Raw genomic sequence first — 21,313 nt, forward strand, 5'->3', positions numbered from 1 at the left:
GTGAAACCCACCAGCCCTCTTTGTTTTGCGAGGGCTGGGCTGGGCTGGGCTGGGGTGCCTGTCATTGGTTCGGTTCTGTCATATATATATATACATGCACATGCACGCTCACGGAAAGCGCTCACACACACCATTAAGAAACCCCTCCCGAAGCTGCAAGGACAGAGGAGAAGACTCTGTTGCATGGCAGATTTGGAAAATGAGGTGTGCCTCACACAATAGCTGTCAGCAGTTTGATAGATGCCTCTCAGGCAACTAAACCCCGTGAAACTTCCACAAACTGGAGGCCATTGACATGGCAGATATGTTAGTATAATGTCCACATTGTGGCAGAAGTCAAGATGTCATGGAATAATTTTTGTTGCCGTGCGATAGTTAAATTATATGATCATTTTCATTTCATGTGACTGCTCTAATTACATGTCTCTGTCTGGCACACACAAAGCTGACACTTTACTTTTTACAGTTTATATAACGGTACACAAGCCTAAAATATTGTTATGGCATTGGTGCTCAGAATATGACTGTACTTGACTTTGACAGTATTGTCCTGCTCTATTCATGAACAAGCCTAGTCGAACCATTTATCTCAGTAAATACACGATGTGTGAGAATATCATGAGTCACATATTCCTCATGAGTGTGATATTCTCCAGAATAAATTAGCTGTGCCTTCCCAGAACTGCATAAAGTTACTGTTCACACCAGAACAGCACTCTGGCAGTGTAACATACACCATTATTTTTTTTTTCCCCTGACAAAGTTAAATTAAGCTCGATTTCACGCTGAAGTCAAATGGTCATGATGTCATGGTTTGAGGACAGAATGACTCGGTTTGTCTGTTGACTGAGAAGGCCTATTCTTGCATGTTTGGGTGGGAGCGTAGCATATAATTGCAGAGCGGGATAGCATGAGGGGATGGGGGGAGGGAGAGAGTTAGCACGCAACATGAGTTTTGGCCCACAGTTGCTGGTGTGGGTGCCAAACTTGTCCAGAGGGCTGCTGTGTATATCTGTGCACGAGGCTCGTCTCTGCTCTGCCGAGAGGCTTGTGCTGTTCCAAGACACATCTTTCATTTGAACACGCTGAATAGCTTAAGGGAGCCCGAGGCAGTTTGGATTGGGGACGGATCTGGCTTTTTTGGACTTTTTAGGGGATGTTGGTTGGTTGCCTGGCTATGTGAGCGTGTGTGTGTGTGTGTGTGTGTGTGTGCACACACACGACGCATGGAGTCCGAATCTTTTCTGGACGTGCAAAATTCTTTTTGAGTGTCCCTTTTTCGGTGAAAACCATTGCATTGTTTAGTTGTCAAGTTAGTTGTTAGGGAGCAACCAAACCGCTGTACACGTGTTGCAGCCATTTGAGGATTACACTGATCCAGAAATCTGACAGTAAAAAGAAGAGAATGGAAAGCTTTGTCGGCCTTTTCATATCCTCTCAGTGGGAGGTAGAAAGGCAAGACCCCCAGACCTGGGATTGCAGTGGTGGGTGTTAAATGGGTGGTGGTGGTGGTGTGGGGGGGGGGGGGGGGCTCTCAACTGCCAACCAGATGGACAACCAAGCCCTGCTTATTTAGGGAGATCATATGGGATAACCTTGCAAAGACAGATTGACATTTTGCTGACAGAACAAACCACCCCTGTCTCGCACGCAAGTCGACCCCCTTCCCATTTTGCCTCCACACACACGCGCACGCACTCGCATACAAATACGTTGAGTGGTATTTGCTTACTTTGGTCTTAAGGAAGTTATTTCAGCATGCGTTAAGCGCTCCGTTAGGAGCCACAACAATAAGAGGATAGGACAAAGGAATCTAGGATTACCCGTCTCCTGCACAAACAATGGCAGCGACGGCGACCTGTGTAAATGAGAGGACCTTGAGCCGTGAGCAATTTAACTCATTTTCTGCGTCATGCGTTGGGATTTACTTTGGTGCTTTAAAGCCATTGGTTAAGATGTATGTTCTAGAACATCGTTATCTGTTTAGCTTAACTTTGTGTCCCCATTATCTCTGGTAATAGCAATAGGCTACTTTATATCAGCAGCAAACTAAAGTAGGTCTTTGATTGTTTGTTTTACTAAATTAATCTATTATGTTGAATTTACATTACCGTGCAGAAGAATCAAACCATATCAGATTCCAGTATGTGACCCTTTTTTTTTGCCTCCTCCGGTCTAGTCAAAATAGTTCACTTAGTTTTGGAAAAAGTTTCACAAGAATAAAACATTCTCTGACATTAAAGGACAGAATGAATACAATCGAAATGACCAAGAGTCACTCTGGACTGTTCCCCGAAATCTCTTCTGCAACAATCTGAATACACGATTTATGCCACATAAACTCCCTCCCACACACACACCACTAATTTACATTATTAATGCAACTCGTACCAATGCTTTGCGTTCCAAAATACTGATTACAGTTGTTGTCATAACGAATTACTTTCATCTTTCCACTTCACTTGCCTTTCCACCACACAGTCAATCTCAGGACGAGAGAGTCTCATTTGAGTGATGACTGTAAAACTGCTGACTGCAGAGCACGGGCTGAAATTGTCGTAGTGACCCAATAAAATGTAAAGATTCAAGGATAATTTATTGTCATTATGCAACACAGGTTTACACGACAAAATGCAGTTGTAACATGACAAAACAAAAGAAAAACAGCAGTGAATGTTTTGATTTGACACCAGGAAGACATTGTCATTCCACATTGACAATGTTTCAGCACCAAGCATTACCAATGTATACCTCCTTTTGTCCCGTCATGCGTTCTGTCTCTTCCCATTCATAGCAGCTTGATCCGGGACGCCACGATGGAACCAGGTCTCTGTGAAGATGTGGGAAGGCTTATTTCATCCGTCTTATTTTCCTTTTACCGGACATTAGCCAGGAGTAGGCTGGGTGGTGAAGTAGCCTTGAGTCCTAGCTGGGTTAGCTTCGCATCCATCTCTCTTCCTGGGGCAGTCGACTCCACTTTCGGTGGTTATGCCAGAGGCAGCTTTGTTTTTGTTTGTTTGTCCTGCAGAATAACAGCCAAATTATAATAATCGCTTACGTCTTGACAATTTCTAAGGCAAAAGAGGCCAAACTAGTTCTACAATGTCATTAAAATAAGTCTGAATGTAAGAGGAAAAAGACAAACTACACAAAATCATATAAAATAACGAAAGAACACCCATAGAACATTTAAAAAAAAGAATAATATATGTATTTCATAAGAGATATAGTTTAGCAATCGGATGTTATTATAATGGTGAGAACCAGAAGAAATCAATAGACAGGTATCTGTCTTTTATTGGGGTCTGGCACAATTTAATGAGGAAAGTTGTACCAAATGTAATTCGAGGAAGTCGAGTAAGAAAGTCCATAATCTCAGCCTCACTAACAGCCTGCTTTGTGTTTTTATGTCCTACCACAATGGTCTGTGGCGCATGTGTGGGACACCAGAATGTTGTGGTGACATCTCTGTGTGTGTCTGTGTAGACTCACAACATGTTTCCCCCTATAGAGTGGATGGTTTGAATAGGTCCTGAACATAGTTATTAAAGGGGCCGAATGGGTCGAATGCCCCTTGGTGTTGTTGCCCCCGTGGAGTCAAGACTAAGATGAGCTTAGTGAATAGATTCAATCCTATTGAGCGTCTGACGAGGATAGAGCACGCCGCTCGGAGGTCAAAGGCCTCTTAAGCTTGTATTACCACCTTTCTCCGACAATTAGGCCCGCCAGACAGGGTTAGCTTTAATCAACACAGGACATGCCGTCAGGTAAACAGGTCACTAACAGCCTGAACCCGGGCTTTAACGGGAGAGACATTAGACGTTCTGGGAGACGGGAGAGACAAAGGTATCCTCAACATCACATGGTCCTGAAGATAGTTTATTTCGCATGTCTAACCCGTCTCAGTTTGATTACACTCATCATGTTCAAATTTACGTTACCCACAGAGATTCTTGCTCGTGCTATTTTAGTAAAGGCCGTTGCTTGGGCTTGTCTCTGACGATCCAGCTCTCTGCAGCTCCGTCTTGCACTCTCTCCATCTCTCTCTCTCACACACACACACACACACACACACACACACACACACACACACACACACACACACACACGCATACACACACACACACACACACACCTCTCTCCCTTTCTCTGTCTTTCCCTCGCTACCGCTCTAGCCACACTCAGTTTTCCATGGCCTCTCATTCCCGAGTGCTCTGCGAACTAAGTAAATGAACGACATAATCCGGAAATAGTGTTCCAGCCGGAGATGGTGGGAAGGAAAATCCCTTGACTTGCGCTGGCAGGAAGGTAGGGAGAGAGAGGGGAAATAGTTCTGCAGCTATTCACACTTCCTTTCATAAGACTCTCTCAAACGCCAAGTCTCGACTCCTCATATAATTTTACTGTTAAACCAAACTGTTTAGTAAGGGAAAAAAAACATGTTTACGTAGTTTTCCTCGTGCGCTCTAACATAACAGTGCTACCAGAGACCATGTTGGTAGCTTCGCACCCCGGTAGTAGAGGTTAACTTATCTTTAGACCAAGGGGTCAAAGATCAATATAATAAAAAAAGGTTCAGATGTCTCTGAGGAGGCTGGCGTGGAGGAGTGGAGCACAAGGTGCTGGGTAAATGTTGTCAGGGTTTTGCCTGGAGTTTGGCAGAGGAGGGTGAAGACAGGAAGTGTGCCAGCAGGTTAAAAGCAGGGTCAACTCTATAACCTGGGTGTTATCTCGGTTCCTCTCCGCGGCTGCCAATCACCATCATACCGCAGCGAGACCAATGACCTGTCGCTTGCAGCAGCTTTAGACAGGGATTGGACGGTGGTTCAGTCACAGTAGTCATATGCTCAGGAAATGTTCCAGCTCTCTGGCAAACCTTGCGCAGTGGCCTCTTGGTGTGGGTGGTGTTTTGTCGGAGGATGTGGTCAAATCTCCGGCGAGAAGCTCGGGGCTGCATTTGTGAAGCAACAGTGAGACACTGGTCATTTTAGATCAGTGTAACTTAGCTCCAGTATGATTTTAAAAAGTGTGTTTTTGTAGAATAGGCAAATAATGTCACGAATCTTTCCTTGATGCCCGTTAAATGGCCAACAAATGCCATTTCATAAGGGGAGGATAGCCTGCGTGAGTACATCTCACTATAACAGTAAGTAACATGAGTTGGGGAACCACACAACCGCTAAATCAGTAAAATGGGAGCCCAGAGTCACTGTAATTTGGGAGAGAGCTGGTTTACCACTCCTCATAATGGATGGTGTTTCTGTTTAGCCTAAGGCGTTGGAGCTGAGGTCATATGCAAACAAGCCGGTCCAAGGCCTCGGCTTTTACACAGTGCAAAATGTTTTGCGCCGCGTGTTTGATAAAACTTTAAATTTGCATACATATCTTTCACATAATAAGGACCTCATAAAATATGTTCTTAACTGGCTCTATGAGGCTATATAATCAAAGTATATGAAGAAATGTAATATACTACCCATTTTACAGCCAAAACGTTTGCACCACACCCTTAATTTACTTTATGTAAAACAGAAAATTATCAATTATTTGAAAAATGCCTCAGGGTGTTTTACCTCAGGCTATTTTGTTTGCCAGCAAAGTTATTCCATGAAACTTAAATGTATGTTTAGAGACTCCTCCAGAGAGTTCATAGACCAGTTCCCCCTAATTGTTTTGTTTGTTGACCATTAAGATATGCACTTTATAGCATTAATGTGTCCTACTACATCTAGCTTCATCACACAGAAGACACTAATAGCCATGAGCCACTGAATTCAAGACGGGTGCCACAAAACTCCTCTACATATCTGTCTTTTTTGAATATTTTTTAATAGTTCACCTGTTGCTCTTAATTGACTTCTAGCCGCATCACATTCCTGCTAACAGCTACATTCATTCCCTTATTGCAGTCATAGATACACACACCCTTGATCACAAATTATTAAAGGGCTGAAACATTACTCTCTATACTCCAAGAGACGCTATAAACTAAAGTCAAATGACATTAGATCAAACAGCAACTATTTTGATACCATTTGATAATAATCGTTAAAGTAATTTATCAAGTAAAAACACTAGCTTGTCCCGGCTTCTCTAATGTGAGGATTTCCCGCTTCTTTCTATTTCAAATGATTGTAAATGTCTTTGTGTTTTGGACTGCAGGTCTGACAAAACAAGCAATATGAAGACGTCACTTTGGGCTCTGGGGAATTGTGATGAGCATTTTTAACTATCATAAAAAATAAATAAACGTTCATTTAGGTGTTTGTACACGGCCATTTCAGCTCTACTGCAGCCTCGTATCTACGACTCCCATATTTATCTTTGGGAATGTCCCTTTAAAAGATTACATCATTCTTTTTGCTCCTTTTTTTTTTTCTTCCCTCGCCACATTTCTCAGTGTTCAGCCTTTTTCTGCCCAGAGACAATTGCTTAATTCACCGGTGTGTAACACTGCCACCTCCTGATCCACGATACCATCGGAGCCGACGCACCGTCGTCGTTCAGTGGCATGTTTAGTTTTTCATGATGTTAGACATTGTCCGTCACACCTCTCTGATCAGATCACAGTGCTCACAAACAAATGGCATTACCGTATTGACTGTAGTTTTCGTTATCACTGGATGTTCAGTGAAATGTTCATTGGTAGAAAGAAATTACACAACAGATGCAAGTGCTTTGTGTTCACCTATAATCCACTATGAGCTGACTCGGGTCTTTTAGTGTGTGCCGTGTGTGTGCATAGTGCTATTGTGCCATCTATTGGCAGAAAACAAGAAGGATCTAACTCTTACTCCATTATTCATGTATACAGTGACATTCTTAACCAAAATGTTCACACCATGATGGAGTGTAAAAACATCTTTCTGTTGCCTGATCTATCTTTTGGATATAGAAGTACTGTGGTGTTTCAGTAGTGCTTTGTGTTGTCAGCTGACATCCACGAGTCTGTGACTTTAAGAGCCAGTCATGACACCACTGCACAGCTTCCATGAACACTTAGTGTCTCTTTGTTATCCGCCCCATAAAAACTACAGCGCTGGAGGGGAAGATCCTTCAGCACAGAGAGACTTTTGTTTGGCAAAACATATTTCTTTTACACGGCTAATTAAGTTTAGTGGTGTGCTTTTGCCTTATTCTTTGTGTTCCTGTGAGTTTGTGTAGAGATTGTTTCATAACTTCTGGAGCTCAAATTACTCTCAAATTTGGCATCGGGCCATTTAACGTGATTGCTGCTTGCCTAGTTCATGCAATTAGACAGCAATAAGCGGAAAACTACGACAAATAACGTGAGGTTACACAAACAATTACACCAAAGAAGCCATTAATCTATTTGAAACTAATACAAAACAACTAAAAATGTGAAAGTGAGTAGTGCTAACGTGTATATCCACCAGAGAAACCCTAACCCCTAACCCCCCTTTTCCTGTATGGAGAGGAAACAAGTGAGTGATACATGGAAGACAATAAAAGTTGATCATCTGGTTATTTCATGTCTGTCACACCACATATAATATATCATTTGAAATACAACATTCTGTTTGTTTTATGTCCCGGAGCATCTGACCAGACAAAGAAAGTATAAATTATTCAGTAAGGTGGCATCCATTCAGCTTGTGTTTAGTACAGCTATGGCATATTATAATTTCTGGATGTGGATAACTGTTTGGTGTATCTAGGTAGCTCCTTGTCTCCCCGTGTTGGATTGTCGTTAGATGGCCAACACGTATCCTGCTCAATGACTTCTTAAGAGGCAGTCTAAGAGTTTGTTCATGAGCATGGCTGGTCTGTTGTCACTGTTTATGTCTTCTTTGCAAAGGCATCCTCATAAGCACTTAAAGAAATGGAGGAGTCAGATTTAGTTTCCTCTTTGTACCTGAAGTTATTGGAGAAGGTAAAAGAACTTCTCTGTCGTATGTTGAACGATACAAGTGAAACAGAGTCTCGTACTACTCAACCAAACGTAAAGTCAGAGCAGAATTTCTCCGTGGAACTGATTTCTGCTTGCATTTCCCCTTTTCAGCTTGGCCTCGTTCACAATGTATTCAGAGAGCAGCTGATTTCTTCAGCTGATCCTCCTGCTGGGAGGCACACAGAGAGTTCAGGGAGGCTTTGGCTTTCTTTGCGGCGACAGAAGATGCTTTATGGCTTTAAATCTGGCTTTCAGCTCACACGTCCAGAGGAAGCAAAGCACACACAAAATATCGCTTTTGCTGGATCACCTAAAACTCTCGTGTTATTTATTTATCTCATGTAATAGTTTAGTAGTTCACTGTAAAGATTTAGTTTTGTCTCATGTTATGATAATGTAGGGAGGTGAAATAAGTCCTAAAAAAGTTATACATATACACACACATCATGTAAACATATCGTATATATGCGTATAGACATAGAAAAATTGCAACGTGGAAAAACTTTTTTTGAAAGAAAAAACTATTTCCTTGTACATGTTGGTTTTGATCATCAGCTTTATCTTCGTTTCATCTGATATGTTTTAAACATGGGTCCTTGATTTCAGTTTATGTGTCCATTTATCTCATATAGCAGTCGTTCATTACATTACAGTCATTTAGCAGAAGCGACTTACAATTCAGATTCTATCACAATTCTACACCGTAGGCATGGCTACAGGAGACATTTCGGGGTTAAGTGTATTGCTCAAGGACACATCGACATGTGACGAGTGGAGCCTGAGATCGAACCGCCGATTCTCTGATTGAAGGACAGCCCTGCTATCCACTTCGCCACAGATGCCCCGATTAGCATATTTGTTCATTTTTAACGTATTTACATTTCTCTTGATACAAATGAAGAGTCAGAAATCAACAGAAATGATTAATTAACTATCATCTGTCTCCTGTCCTCTGGTGGAAAACCTCCGGACAGGAGACAGAGCGACGGTGAGGTTGCATCAGCTCATGTCCGACAGCACCAACCAATGACCCACATTGATGCTGTCACTCTGTCAGCCCCTGAGGGGGTCGTGTTGCTTTGACCCACACAGGATGGACGACAATAATCACACATGGAGGACACAAGCAGTCTCTGCTGCACAGATAGAAGTAGAGGCAGACGTTACGTATTAGATATGTTTGTTAAAGGTATGTTATTCACATGTCAATGTGCCCACAGGGATATATTGCCTGTTTTTCTTGCTAGCTTCTATTCACAGGACCGCTATGAATTCAGTACCGTATTGTGCGGAACTTTGTTGGTTATAACCCGTTGTGACAAGCAACCCAATGAGATATAATGATAAGGATGTCCGTTCGAACTGCATTAAAGCCACAAGGTTGTGTGTCCACATCCCCATTATTATATTATGTAGTGCTCAAGCAAAAAGGCAAAAACAAAAGCAAGAAAAAAGGCACCCAGACACTGAAAGGATTTGTCCTGATATTGACAGGATTTTTATTACATTTTAATGTAATTAATGAATACACTCAATACATCACCTGCCCAACCTACTCTCCATTTGATCAATATTATCCATGCACAGTGCAACGTTGGTTTCTGGGTGAAGCACTGGCTATAAAATTGAGTTTCTGCCTAATATGTTAATGATGATGTTGATGACAACTGACTGCTCGAAATATGTAGCTTTCAGTAACTTTATTCAGTAGGTGGCGGTATTGAGCCACACGGGGTGAACGGATTTACAGCGCATAGTAATCCCATCACTGTTTCCTTCAGGTGGGCCTCTGCCGTGTTGTAGGACTCGAGATCCGTCTCGAGAGCACTTCTTGAAGGTCTCGGAATCGACCGTATATTTACTCTGTCTGGTCTCAGTCTCAGACAATGAGGACTCAGGATTTTATTTCAAGACCACAAGTGCGGGGATATCACGAAACTGCCTGTGCATTGTCTCATAGAAAACAATGGAACACTCCCACAAATAAAATGTACAAAAGCTTTATGAATATAGTACAGCTTGGTTTTTATGCGGAAGAGTAGAATATTCTGCTTCCCTTAAAGTGCCAAGTACCAAATAGTACTGCCAGTATCCCTCGGCTCACAGCTCTTCGTCTTTGCTCTGTCCAGCTCTCCTTTTGCTAATCCCAGTTACCGTGACCTCTGACCCCTTGACTGCATCTTATGTAAGGAGCTGGTTAAAGAAAGCACGCAGGAGCAGCCCGCGGTCTGTTGGGTAAGCTCATTAACAGTTACTCCAGGACGCCTGACAACGGCTACAAATAAACCACAGTAGTGGGAATAGTCAACCGAAGAAGGGATGACACTAGATAAAGGTGTTGGGTTCTGTTTCCGATTTCCTAAATAGTCTGGGTTTCTGTATTTGGAACATGTTTGACTTGATTGTCTCAAACGTACTGAAATTTGCACTTGCTGTGCATTAAAGAAACAGTATTGAGTAGCCTACAGGGTTTGTGTGTCTGTGTCTGATTACACTCTCTTACATTTCACCCACGTCACTGACATACAATCTCTCAACATGTGAGAATAGAGACGGCAGACGGAGAGAAAACACACCATGTGTAGGTTCAAATTCGTCACTGTTTTTTGTGTTTTAATGTTCGTCTTTTAGAAATACATGACCTCCACAGCGGAAACCTTTCTACCCCAAACACACACTTACACACACACACCACAACACTATGCTCAATCTGTCCTTTCTTTATCAGTGAGGATGAGTCACTCTGCGTAGATAGTCCAATACGCAGCCATTAAAGCAGCTGACTAATCAAACCATTGCTTTGACTGAAGCACCAGTTTTTCTACCAAACTGTAACACAAGAGCATAATACTATTAGGATGAATTTGTCCTTTGCCACTCTCTCTCTCTCTCTCTCTCTCTCTCTCTCTCTCTCTCTCTCTCTTTCTTCCAGCCTAAAATGTGAGTGAGCATGTGTCATGATCACAGCTGACAGTGTGTACTCTGCAGTGGTAGACACACTGTCCTCCTCCAGTGTGACACATTTTTAACTAAAGAAACGTGTCACGCTGGAATTTGTAAAGCTCCAATGTGACAACTTGCAGTTGTGTGCAGTCGATATATTTTTCTTCAGTTTCCAGAGTGCTATAAAAACAAGTTTTTTCCAACTGCCTAAGTCTCATCTGTCTTCAGTTTTTCTACAGAATAAAATCCATCCTCTCAAAATTGGACAAATGATCTTCTCTTGTTCTAAAGTCTAACCTTTGACAGCCCCAGACCACATTATTCTGATCCATCAGCTGAAGCACAAGTGTCTCTCTTTAGACGGGTTTTCCTCATATTTGTGGTAATTCTTGCTCATCCTCAGCTTCCATATCCTGCAGGCAAACCTGAGGCTCGACTGTTGGTCCAATCCTCTTCTTGCCCCATTTGGCCATATACCATTCAAAAATATGTCTCTCCCATTAGTATGTTGTTGACATTTAATTGAATCTCTCTTTAAAGCCCCTGAAAGCTTGTTTTCAAATCTCAAGTTTTGTCTCTTAACATCAAATAAAAACCAATCAAAAAAACACTCCTAGTTTTTATTTATTGAGAAAATATCCGAGCTAGCCTGCTTCATCAAGACGCTGTGGATGTGGTTTGATCTTGCCCCCCTTATGTTAAACCATGTCCAAATGTAATTCCTCGATGCGGCATTGAAATTTGACTTGACAATGAAGTTTCAGTTTATTTTGTTACTCATAGTAAGTTACCCATATCCATGCTGTCATATTCAAACAAGTCAATTACTTAACTTGTTGGTATCACTCAGACTTATCTATTTAACCTCCACAACAGTCCAGAGCATTACAGCAATACCTCATAACAAGATTTGGAAAAGAAACAGTATTACTCCTATTATTTCCTCCTTTCACTGGTTCCGCTTTAGTGGTAGAATATTTGTACAAAAAGCACTGCATGGTCTCCCAGCACACAGCGCACATTGCTGAACTCCTTCCCCTAAGAAACCTGAGGTGCTTTTATCAGAGCTTTTATCTGTTGCTGCACTCAAAGATAAAATCATGTGGTTCAGTAACTGACCAAAAAACTGATGGGATAATCTTTCCTCTTCCGTTCAATCTTTTTTCAGTCTATTCATGATTTCAACAAAGAACTTAAGGAGACTTAAGGCTTTTATAACAGTGCCTGACCTCTTATTTTTATCCTGTTTGCCGGTATGTCTCTGGGTGAGAGATGCTTTTGTCCCACTCTTTGGATTTGTGCATATATCTTTGCTCCTGTAAAGCTCAAGAGCCCAAAAAATAGAAATAGAAATTAAATTTCACATTTTAATTATTCTACCAAAATAACCACTAACACCAAATATAGCAAATCCTTGTTTTTTTTTTCTCTTTAAAGCAAATCAAAGTGAACATTTAGACACACTCTGATTCAAGCAGAAGTAATTTTCTCCAACAGTGCGTTATACTATGTGAAACCTTGTATAATATGTATGCAGATGGCTGTAGAGTGTCTGCTCGAGGCAAGCCGAGAGGTGCTACCAGGGGACAGCAGCCATGTGACCATGGTTGCAGGGATTGGTTTAGTGCAGATGTGACATCAGCGAGCCTCCCTCTCCCTCCCTCCTCCCTCTCTCTCCCAGTCTTTCTCTGCCTCTCTCTACCTCTCTCTCTCTGCACTGCTCTGCTTTTTTTTCTCTCCTTTGCCTTTCCTCAGCGTCCCCCCTCTCAGAGATGGCGTGTGTCGGTGCTGCTCGGGCGGCCGGGGCCTAACGTGCACACAGAGAGGACCCCCCCCCCCCCCCACCCCACCCCATCCCCCTTATTTGCTGCATATTCCTCGGGTGTCTCTTTTGACTGTGTCCTCCGCTGCTGCCGGCTCTTGAGATCTTCCCCCACCCCACCTCCCTGTGCGGGTGTCTGGGAGTTGGGCCCTTGGGGGTGGAGGGAATCAACATCGTGTGCTTCGCTGGGGAGCTGTGCAGAATTAGCTATGCAGAATTAGCTATGCCCTGCCCAGGCATCCTTTGACCGGCTGGATTTCTCCATTTCTGTCCGCCTGCGCACCGGAGGACAACATAGGATGAACATCGGCAGTCATGATGCAAGGTAAACGATCTGTGCACGCCTTCCCTCTGCGTCCTCCTCCTGCCCTCTTGTGTCCTGCTGGGCCATTAAAGCTAGTGAATCCAGTGATGTGATCCGTCGTAATGTGAGGACCTTTGAGCTGCAATGAGCCACTTGCAATGATCAGTGTGACAGTGTCATTGTGAGTGTGTGTGTGCGTGTGTGTGAGAGAAAATGTATGAGAGCAAAGGTGTGTGAGGTGTGATTTGTAAAGGAAGAGCAGTGCGGTCCTGCACTTGCTAATGTCTGGTTGTTTGTGTGTTTACATGTGTCTGTGTGCATGTGTGCACATTATAGTTCTGTCTGTAGCTACACACTCAGTCTGTATCATAGCAATACGTGTTTCAGGAGTAGAGGAATCTGCTCTCATTCATTCCTCTGCTGCTGTTGCTGTCCGTGCATGATGTTATATCATGCCAAAAGGATGATTAAACAATGCATAATTCGGTGCCTGTGTTGCATACTTTGAAGTAAAGGATGCTGTACCAAAGTTAACGGTGGTGAAATGAGGTAAAGTACATTGTAAACTATGGTGGAGGAGCTGAATCATAGGTCTAACCCTCCATGACAGTTGCTGGGCCTTTACCATCCATTAATGCCAACGTGGTAATGGAAGTTGGCTATTATTAGCAAAAGGCCTGCAGTCAGCCTACCATGATATTGTCAGTTCATGGGCTACACAACAAGGCAGATGTCACAGGCACATCATAGCCCTCGTTAGCTACACACACACACACACACTATAAACTGTCAGGTGTAGTTGGACTCAGTACATTTTATTTTGACTCAAACATGGCTGCAGAACAGAAGTGCTGCAATTGCAACCTTTTTGTTTATGCAACATTTGGGTTTATCATCTCTATAACAAAATAATGCAATACAATATCGCCAGAACATGTATTATAATGTTAGACTACCTAGAAATTAGCATCTAAAAAATGAACTCTTTTTGACCTGTAAGTTTATACAACTGTGGATCGACTCCATGGTCCGTACCGGTGGTTTTGCATGTCTCAGCCCTGTAACTACAAATCAAACATACTTTACACTAATGTCAACCATCAGACAGAGCATGGCGTACGGTGCTACATTGATTTCCTTTCTTCCAAGCAGCCTCTTGATGCAGTTAATCCCAGGACTGTGGAAAATCAACTTGCCAAAACTTGAAACCTTCTTCACATGTGCAATCCATTGCAGGGAACACTTAGAAGGACAAAAGGATGCTCAATGCATCATCCAACCACTCTGTAAAGCCAATTAGAAGGTGGGCTGAGAAGCTAGACATCATAGAGAAGGGTACAGTAGACTATGAAATATATTATAATCATCAGTAGGTGGTGGTAATGTACCATTTGTTTGTTTGCTCACTGCCAAAGACAAGGTTCAGTTGGTAGATGGGAAGCTAACACAATGTTCTTCATATTTTCAAACTATATCAAATAAAAAATAGACTGGAGGTCAAGTCAACAATACAGAAAATAGAAATACTGTATTTACAGGTACCTTTACACGTGGAGTTGAAGTGTAGACCGAAGTGCTTGCAACGTGTATCAGCTCTGAGCAAATCTGTCCTGGACGTTGTTCTGAAATAGTTGGTCCCAACTTTGGTTGTATTGCTTCAGTCTGTCTTCTTTGATTCGATCCTCCTCTCTATCACTGGCCACTGAGGCATGGTGTTGTTAAGCAGGCAGTGTTGGTGTAGCAGACGTAGGTGTGCAATAGAATTTTCACACCTATACACAACAGACATCCGGCATGGATAACTGACAGTTTGTCTGTTTTAGGAATTTACAGAAACTGAAGCAGTGACAGCAGGGACGGTCTTCTTGCTGGTTCGTTCAGATATTTGTTTGAAACTCCATCATCAGAGATGTGAGAGTCCGCTGCTGAAACGATTGACTGCAATGAGCTTGTCAGAAAACCAAACCTAGAGGACAAACAGTAAGAAAGTTACATTTTAGGGTTCATTTTTGACCTTAGTCCAAAAAAACAACAACAAAAAAACATTTCTTCTGGAGCTTTCAGTCACATCTGGTAGCTTTCATCTGCACGTGTTTGCTCACTTGTAAACTCCATGAACCGATGAAGGCCACCAAATGCCGCTGAAAGCTCTGGAAGAAATCTCACTTCAGTTACCAGTTTTCTTCTGGAGCTTTCTGCTTATGAAGACCAGAAGATGCGGTTGAAAGAATTCTAGTAAGTGGACCTTGAGTTGAGAGCAAGAAAGTTGGAATGTAGTGAAAATGTTTTGAATCAGTGCGCAAGTTATTGGGATTTTAAAAGTTGCTGTTTAATGACCGGACATCAAGTCTCAGATGTTCGAGTTTCCCTGAAACATTTGAACATTTTGTAAAGTTTAGAGCGTCTCAATGAATTTCATACCACAGTGGAATGGACAGGGACAGATGGCTTCCGATGTGAGATTCGGTCTAAAGTCTTTTTTTTATTTGTGTCAAAGCATGAGGGTATGCTTTTGAAACCTTATTTTTAAAGAGGAATGTTGCTGCTATAGTAAAGAACGATGCTGCGTCACGTTATGATTTACTGATAAATGGTCAGCAGTCATGTGTGAAGTATCTGCCCTTTTTAGTAAGCAGGGTAACACAAATCACCACTGTGGTCCTAGCAAAGGGTTCAGCTGAAATGTGTCCAAACATCTCTCACGTTTCTGAGAAGCGAAATGAATAAACTTAACTATATTTACAGCTAATATCATTGATTACCTTGTTTAATGAGCGTTGTAGGGCTCTCTTCAGGCAGACTTTGTAACCGGTCTGCTTTATTGTATTATTCAGCAAGTTTGTCAGATATTAATGTCAGGATTGATTCTCTATTTTTACTCCTTATCACAGAAGACACATGCAGGTTAGAAGTGGACAGAAGGCTCGCTGTCTCCACAGATAAAGAGCCGTGATGCAGGAATAATCTGTGCTACTGAGCAGCCCGGCTATAGCTACTAATACATCACAGGCCCTGACACGTCCTTCAGTACCCAGGAGAGCTTCGTCCCCCGTGAAGAGGGCTCAGCACTACTTTATTCAAATACTTTATTTGGAATATAAAACGAGACATCAACAACGCAAGATGTCTGTTTAGGGCACACAGTACAGTCTGTTCCTGTTCTTTTAAAACACAGCTCACAAATTACAAAAAGATATCATGGAACAGAGAAGAACACAAACTGAGCAGCGGTTGAGTAGCACAAAATGTTCATCCGCCCAACTGTCCATCACGTGTCCCTGTTGCTCTTGTATGGATGTGAGAATCGACTGTGCTCTCTTGTCGTCTCAGACACTGTTATACAAACACGTCACTTGTCTCTTTTGGAGGAAAAAAAAAACATGTTACACAGCCAATATATAAAAAAGAGAAAATTCCTTTTTCTTCAGGGGGTTTAGCTGTTAGTCTTTGTGTTTTACTAATGTGGTAAACTGTCTTTCTTTTATCAGAGGTACGTGTTAAATACAACATTTTACATCTTTAACCCGAGGGAAGCCGGAGGATTGTCAATGTTAATGAACTCATTAAGCTTCATTAAGTCTCCACACTCATGACTCTCTGGATAGAAATGTCCGTCTGTCTGTGGTCAGTTGGTCTGTCGGTCCACATTGAAACATCTCAACAGTTATTGTAAGGATTGCCATGACATTTTCTACGGACAGTCATGATCTCCAGAGTATCAATCTTTCCAACTTTGTTGGTCCTTTGACTTTTCCTTCAGCGCCACAAGCTGGTCAAAGTTTTTATCCAGGGACATTTCTCTCACCTCAGCTGTGCTCTGTGTTTAGTGTTAGTTAGCAGCTGTTAACATGCTAACACACTAAACTAACAGACAGTCATTGAGTCACATCCGCGCTGGCCTAGCTTTTGCTACTCAATGCAATCTCTTACTCAGCATTTCTTTCATCAGTCTTTCTGAGCATGTTCCTGAGGTTTACTCTCCATTTCCGAAGACTAAATCAACATCCACTACAGCAGCTGCTGCTGTAAATTCAAACATTTGTGATTTTAACAAAGTTAAACAACAATGACTACAGCTTCCATGAAAACTTAAAAGCACAACAGCGCGGCTCAACGTCACTTAATTTCATCCATACCCATAAAATTCACCAACGCTCAATTAGCCAACTCTTTAGCTATAATCTCTGCTGGCTTAAAGCTTTTGCAGTGTTCACTCCTCTCTGTGCTGCTGGTATCAAAGACATGTCTGAGCGCACCACGCCCCTCGACTCTCCTCTTTTGTCACGCTGTGATGTTTAGCCTATAGGTCTCGGGTAATTACATGCCACTAAAAAACGTTCTTATCCAAACATATGAAGCGAGCCACACGACGCACTTTTGGTTCAATAGCATTGTTACAAATGTCAGCAGGTTTTTGGATACGGTTTTTTTCCTCCTGGAACATATTTTATAAGACAATAAATCCAAAAACCTGAAAGACTTTACCATAAGACGGGAACATATGAAAACAAGGCCGTAAACAGCACTGGCATTTTCCCTTTAAAAATGACTGAAACAATCAGTCAAAATAAATTAATCAATTTCTGTCAGTCCACTAATAGTTTCAGAAGTTTTTGCGGTTACATAGATAATGTTAGTCAGTGACTAAAAACACAGAGGTAGCATTACTCTAGAATTACACCTAGCAATATTTACTCATGCAGGAACTTTCACTTTGCACAGATTGAACGATGTCCTTTTTGTGTGTAGTTCCAGTCGTCCTGATTCGAGCGCTGTGTGGTGCCAGCCGTCAGTGCTGCAGGCGTCTTGGCACCCAGTCCGGCTGACGGTTGCTGCCTAGTAGATCTCTCCCCACTCACCCCTGAATCTCGCTAATGAAGTGGACACATTGATCAGCCTTTGCTCGTGTTTTCTTCCCATTTTATACAGTCAGGGAGGGGACACTTAAGGGGATTTGCATCTGCGCTGCTTCATTTTATTTGGAGGCTTTCTCCAGATGGCAGGATGTTTGTGTCCCGAATCGATACATTCATTCATATCAACTTATTGGGGTTACTGTGTTTCCTGTGTATCCGCTAGGACAGTTTCCTCCTCAAGTTACTGTACATCAAACTGTTACTCTTTTGTGTTATTTGCTTTTAAGTGCATTTTAACGACAAGACAGTTAACTTTATATTAGGCTCTAAAGCAGTGAATTAATTCTTCATGATGTTGTTCTCCCTCTCTCTGCACTAGGACTGAAAAACCGAACCAGGAAAGTCCTGGGCTTACGCAAGAGAGACAAGGATACAGATGCAACGTGAGTTTGCTCAGGCGCATAATTAACATGCAGCGTTTTACAACCACCCTCTGAAACAGCTTGAAAATTCATCAGTTTCAGAATGTGAATTAATAGAGGGATGGGTATCAAACCTAAATAGTCTTATGGTACTGTCCAAGTTATGTCTCCAGCCTTGTCAAATAGTGAATGGCGAGTATTTATATATATATATATTTTGTCCAATCTTTTTTCGTTTTGTTTATATTAGTCAAGGTTAGATTGTATCAGTACCAAGCCTCAAATAGTAGATTTGCCCTAGTGTTATGATATAATTGGTTTCTTCTTCCCTGCTGTTCAAACAGGAGTTCACCTGACAAAGAAGGAACTGGAAGCGGAAAGAAAGGAAATGTATGTAAATTTGTACGTTTTCAGTGAAAAAGGTGTGAAGTTTCCTCTCTGTTCTCACTCTTCCTCTCAGGGTTTGTAAGGATATCGTCCTATTTAACAAAGGAACTCATCCAAGTACAGAAGTGATAAAGTGATACTTTAGACATTGTTATGTACTACTGCCAGTGTGTTACAACACAGCTATAACTGCATTTAAACGACAACTTAGGTTTATTTCAACTTGGGTCCTATTTCTTTGTAGTTTTGGTCGTAGTTTATTATGATAACTTTTCGCCGCAGTAAATTCTGCGATCTAGAAACATGGTGACATCAAGGCAACAAAGTCTGACGAGGCCAGAAACATGAGAAGTCAGACAATCTCGTAAACAAGCCAACAACATTTTATCAAAACCACTTTATTATCGGTAAAAACAAAAGTGAACCCATCTGAAATGTCAGTAATAATCCCTCATCGCCCACAGCTACGTCAACTATGATAGGTTAAAGTTAAACCAGAAAGAACAAGGAGTCTACTAGAGTTTATACATTGTAATGGATGTTTACAACCAGTTTGGGTTCTAATGTTACCGTTTGTTTTTTCTTCCAAATAAGTTAACATAACATTGGGTTTTCAGCTAAATAGATTTTTCGTCTTACTTATTTTTAGCAATTTTGCCACAATTCACTGTGACATAATGTTATTTTTACCGATAGGAATTATAGGAATAGGAACAACCAAATTGTAATAAACCAGACTCTTTTTCGAAAAAATTCTACTATTAGTTCGTCATTTATTGACAGAAATAATTATTAGCACCTCCACTTTTAGACTGCCTTTACTTGCTGTAGGCTTTATGTATCTCTCCTTTTTTATTATTCTGTCTGTTCTCCATTGTTTTTGCTAGAAAAAGGCCAATGGAGCACCGAATGGTTTCTATGGGGAGATTGACTGGGACAGATATGTAAGTACACTCCTTGTTCTACTTGCTCGTCCTCCTTCTCAATGTTTCTGCCCAAGCAGCGACTTTGCGGCTTTGCCATGATGAAATCCTTGTACTGCGCTGTGGCCATCGGTGTCACGCAACACTAGGTGTAAAATGACTGAGTAAACAGTGAGAATAGTGATAGCTGCATATTCTGTGAGTCAGCAGGAGCTTCAGCCAGGAAGCTGAACGTCTCAGGCATGACATCTGCGAAATCTGATCCGCATTGATATGCAGAGCTAAACGGGGAAGAGTTTAGCCATGCCTCCGTTACAGCGTGTGACAGACTGGAAACGGTTATCACCTTTCTCCTCTCTCTCTAACAGGCCTCTCCTGATGTGGACGAGGAGGGCTTCAGCCTCCGGCCCGGTGAAGAGGGCGATGATATCCTTTCAGTGATGAGAGCGAGCAGTCTTGGGACTCTTCTCCTGCAAAACTATTGACCTGTTTGGCTGAGTGACTCATTGGATGAGTGCTTCTCCGCATTAAATAGGCCAAATCAATACTCTCTCCCTCTCTTGCCACATCACATGAGTATGCCCCTGCAGCTGCAAAAAAGAAAAAGGAAAAAGAAAGGAGCAGGAGGGCCTCCGGACAGTCACATTACCTTCAGATTGGCTTTCCAGTTGTCACTGCGCCACAGTTGTCATTAACAACTGACCCCCAGCTCACTGGTATTTTAGGTTTTTTCCTCCCGCAGGTGTCAGCAGCTGTAACGTTGAAATAGATTCATAGAGAGCTGGTACAGTGGAGACTACCCACGAGCACGATGATTTAAGTGTCAGTTAAAGCAGGTGTATTGCAGTTAACTGGGACACAGCAGACAGAGACACAGAGCTGACATCCCCCGCCTCTTTTCGAGACATTTAAAAGAATACGTTATCTTAAAATGCTGTGGATTGAATTAGCCTCCGTATTTCACATTATTCTACTTTGTCCTTGACACGTGTTCACCGGCTGCCAAAGGGAAGCAGTTTTTCTCCTCCAGCGACTCCGAGGAAGACGAGGACAGCAAGAAGAAGTTCAAAATTAAAATCAAGCCGCTGGTGGCGGACAGTGCCAAGTGTGTCCCTCCATCTATGGACGAGCTAAAAGCCTCAGTGGGAGGCCTAGCCCTCTCTCCATCTCTGGTGAGTGCTGCTGAACAACAGCATCTACTGAAGGGAACACACGCTGCAATTTATATATCGTAACAGCTGTTGAATTCTGTCTTACACCCTCCCTGTGTTTCTCTTTCCTTCTCTCTTCTCTGCTGTCATCTTGTAGAAGAGAAGTCCGGTAAGCCTCTCATTCATTTTCACATCTGTATCACCACCAACAAGGATCCCATGGCATGAATTCACTTGAGATGCTTGAGAAAGTTTATCTCCGTTTGATAGTTCATTGATAAATCGTCTTTATGGCGTCACCCTTTTTCCTGCATGCAGTTTGTGTCTCACCCTCAGAGTCCTTTCTGTCATATTTAGGCCTTAAAAATACCTCACCTTGGTTTTTTTTTCTGTTTAGCTACAGCTTTACTTGAACCTGTCTGGCAAAGTGTCTGTGTTACATAATGCACGGTAAACATAACACTCACACAAAGCTCCAAACCCATTGATTTGGTCTCAGCGGAGCTTACATGCCGAGCAACCTGCTAAATTGAACGCCGCTTGTGTTGCTGGTATTGTCCTCATAATCTCAAAGGTGTTATGGCTCATGTTGC

General features: G+C 42.2%; 1 protein-coding gene across 2 annotated transcripts in view; it reads left to right on the plus strand.

Annotated features, from left to right (window-relative positions):
- LOC142956018 (SH3-containing GRB2-like protein 3-interacting protein 1) overlaps window positions 1-21,313 on the plus strand; it is a 43,716-nt gene that overhangs the window by 13,134 nt on the left and 9,269 nt on the right. The window contains exons 6-12 of one of the 2 annotated variants that reach the window (XM_076097302.1): window positions 10,845-13,002; window positions 18,217-18,280; window positions 18,604-18,649; window positions 19,534-19,590; window positions 19,938-19,995; window positions 20,566-20,741; window positions 20,878-20,889. In XM_076097302.1, coding sequence (XP_075953417.1) covers window positions 12,993-13,002; window positions 18,217-18,280; window positions 18,604-18,649; window positions 19,534-19,590; window positions 19,938-19,995; window positions 20,566-20,741; window positions 20,878-20,889 — 423 coding nt within the window. In that variant the 5' untranslated portion in view covers window positions 10,845-12,992. Of the gene's footprint in view, window positions 1-10,844; window positions 13,003-18,216; window positions 18,281-18,603; window positions 18,650-19,533; window positions 19,591-19,937; window positions 19,996-20,565; window positions 20,742-20,877; window positions 20,890-21,001; window positions 21,171-21,313 lie in introns of those variants that run through there. The other variant, XM_076097301.1, reaches the window with a different exon arrangement.

The sequence above is a fragment of the Anarhichas minor genome, unplaced genomic scaffold (genome assembly GCF_050575085.1).
Source record: "Anarhichas minor isolate MPS153535 unplaced genomic scaffold, ASM5057508v1 ptg000024l, whole genome shotgun sequence".
NCBI lineage: Eukaryota > Metazoa > Chordata > Actinopteri > Perciformes > Anarhichadidae > Anarhichas > Anarhichas minor.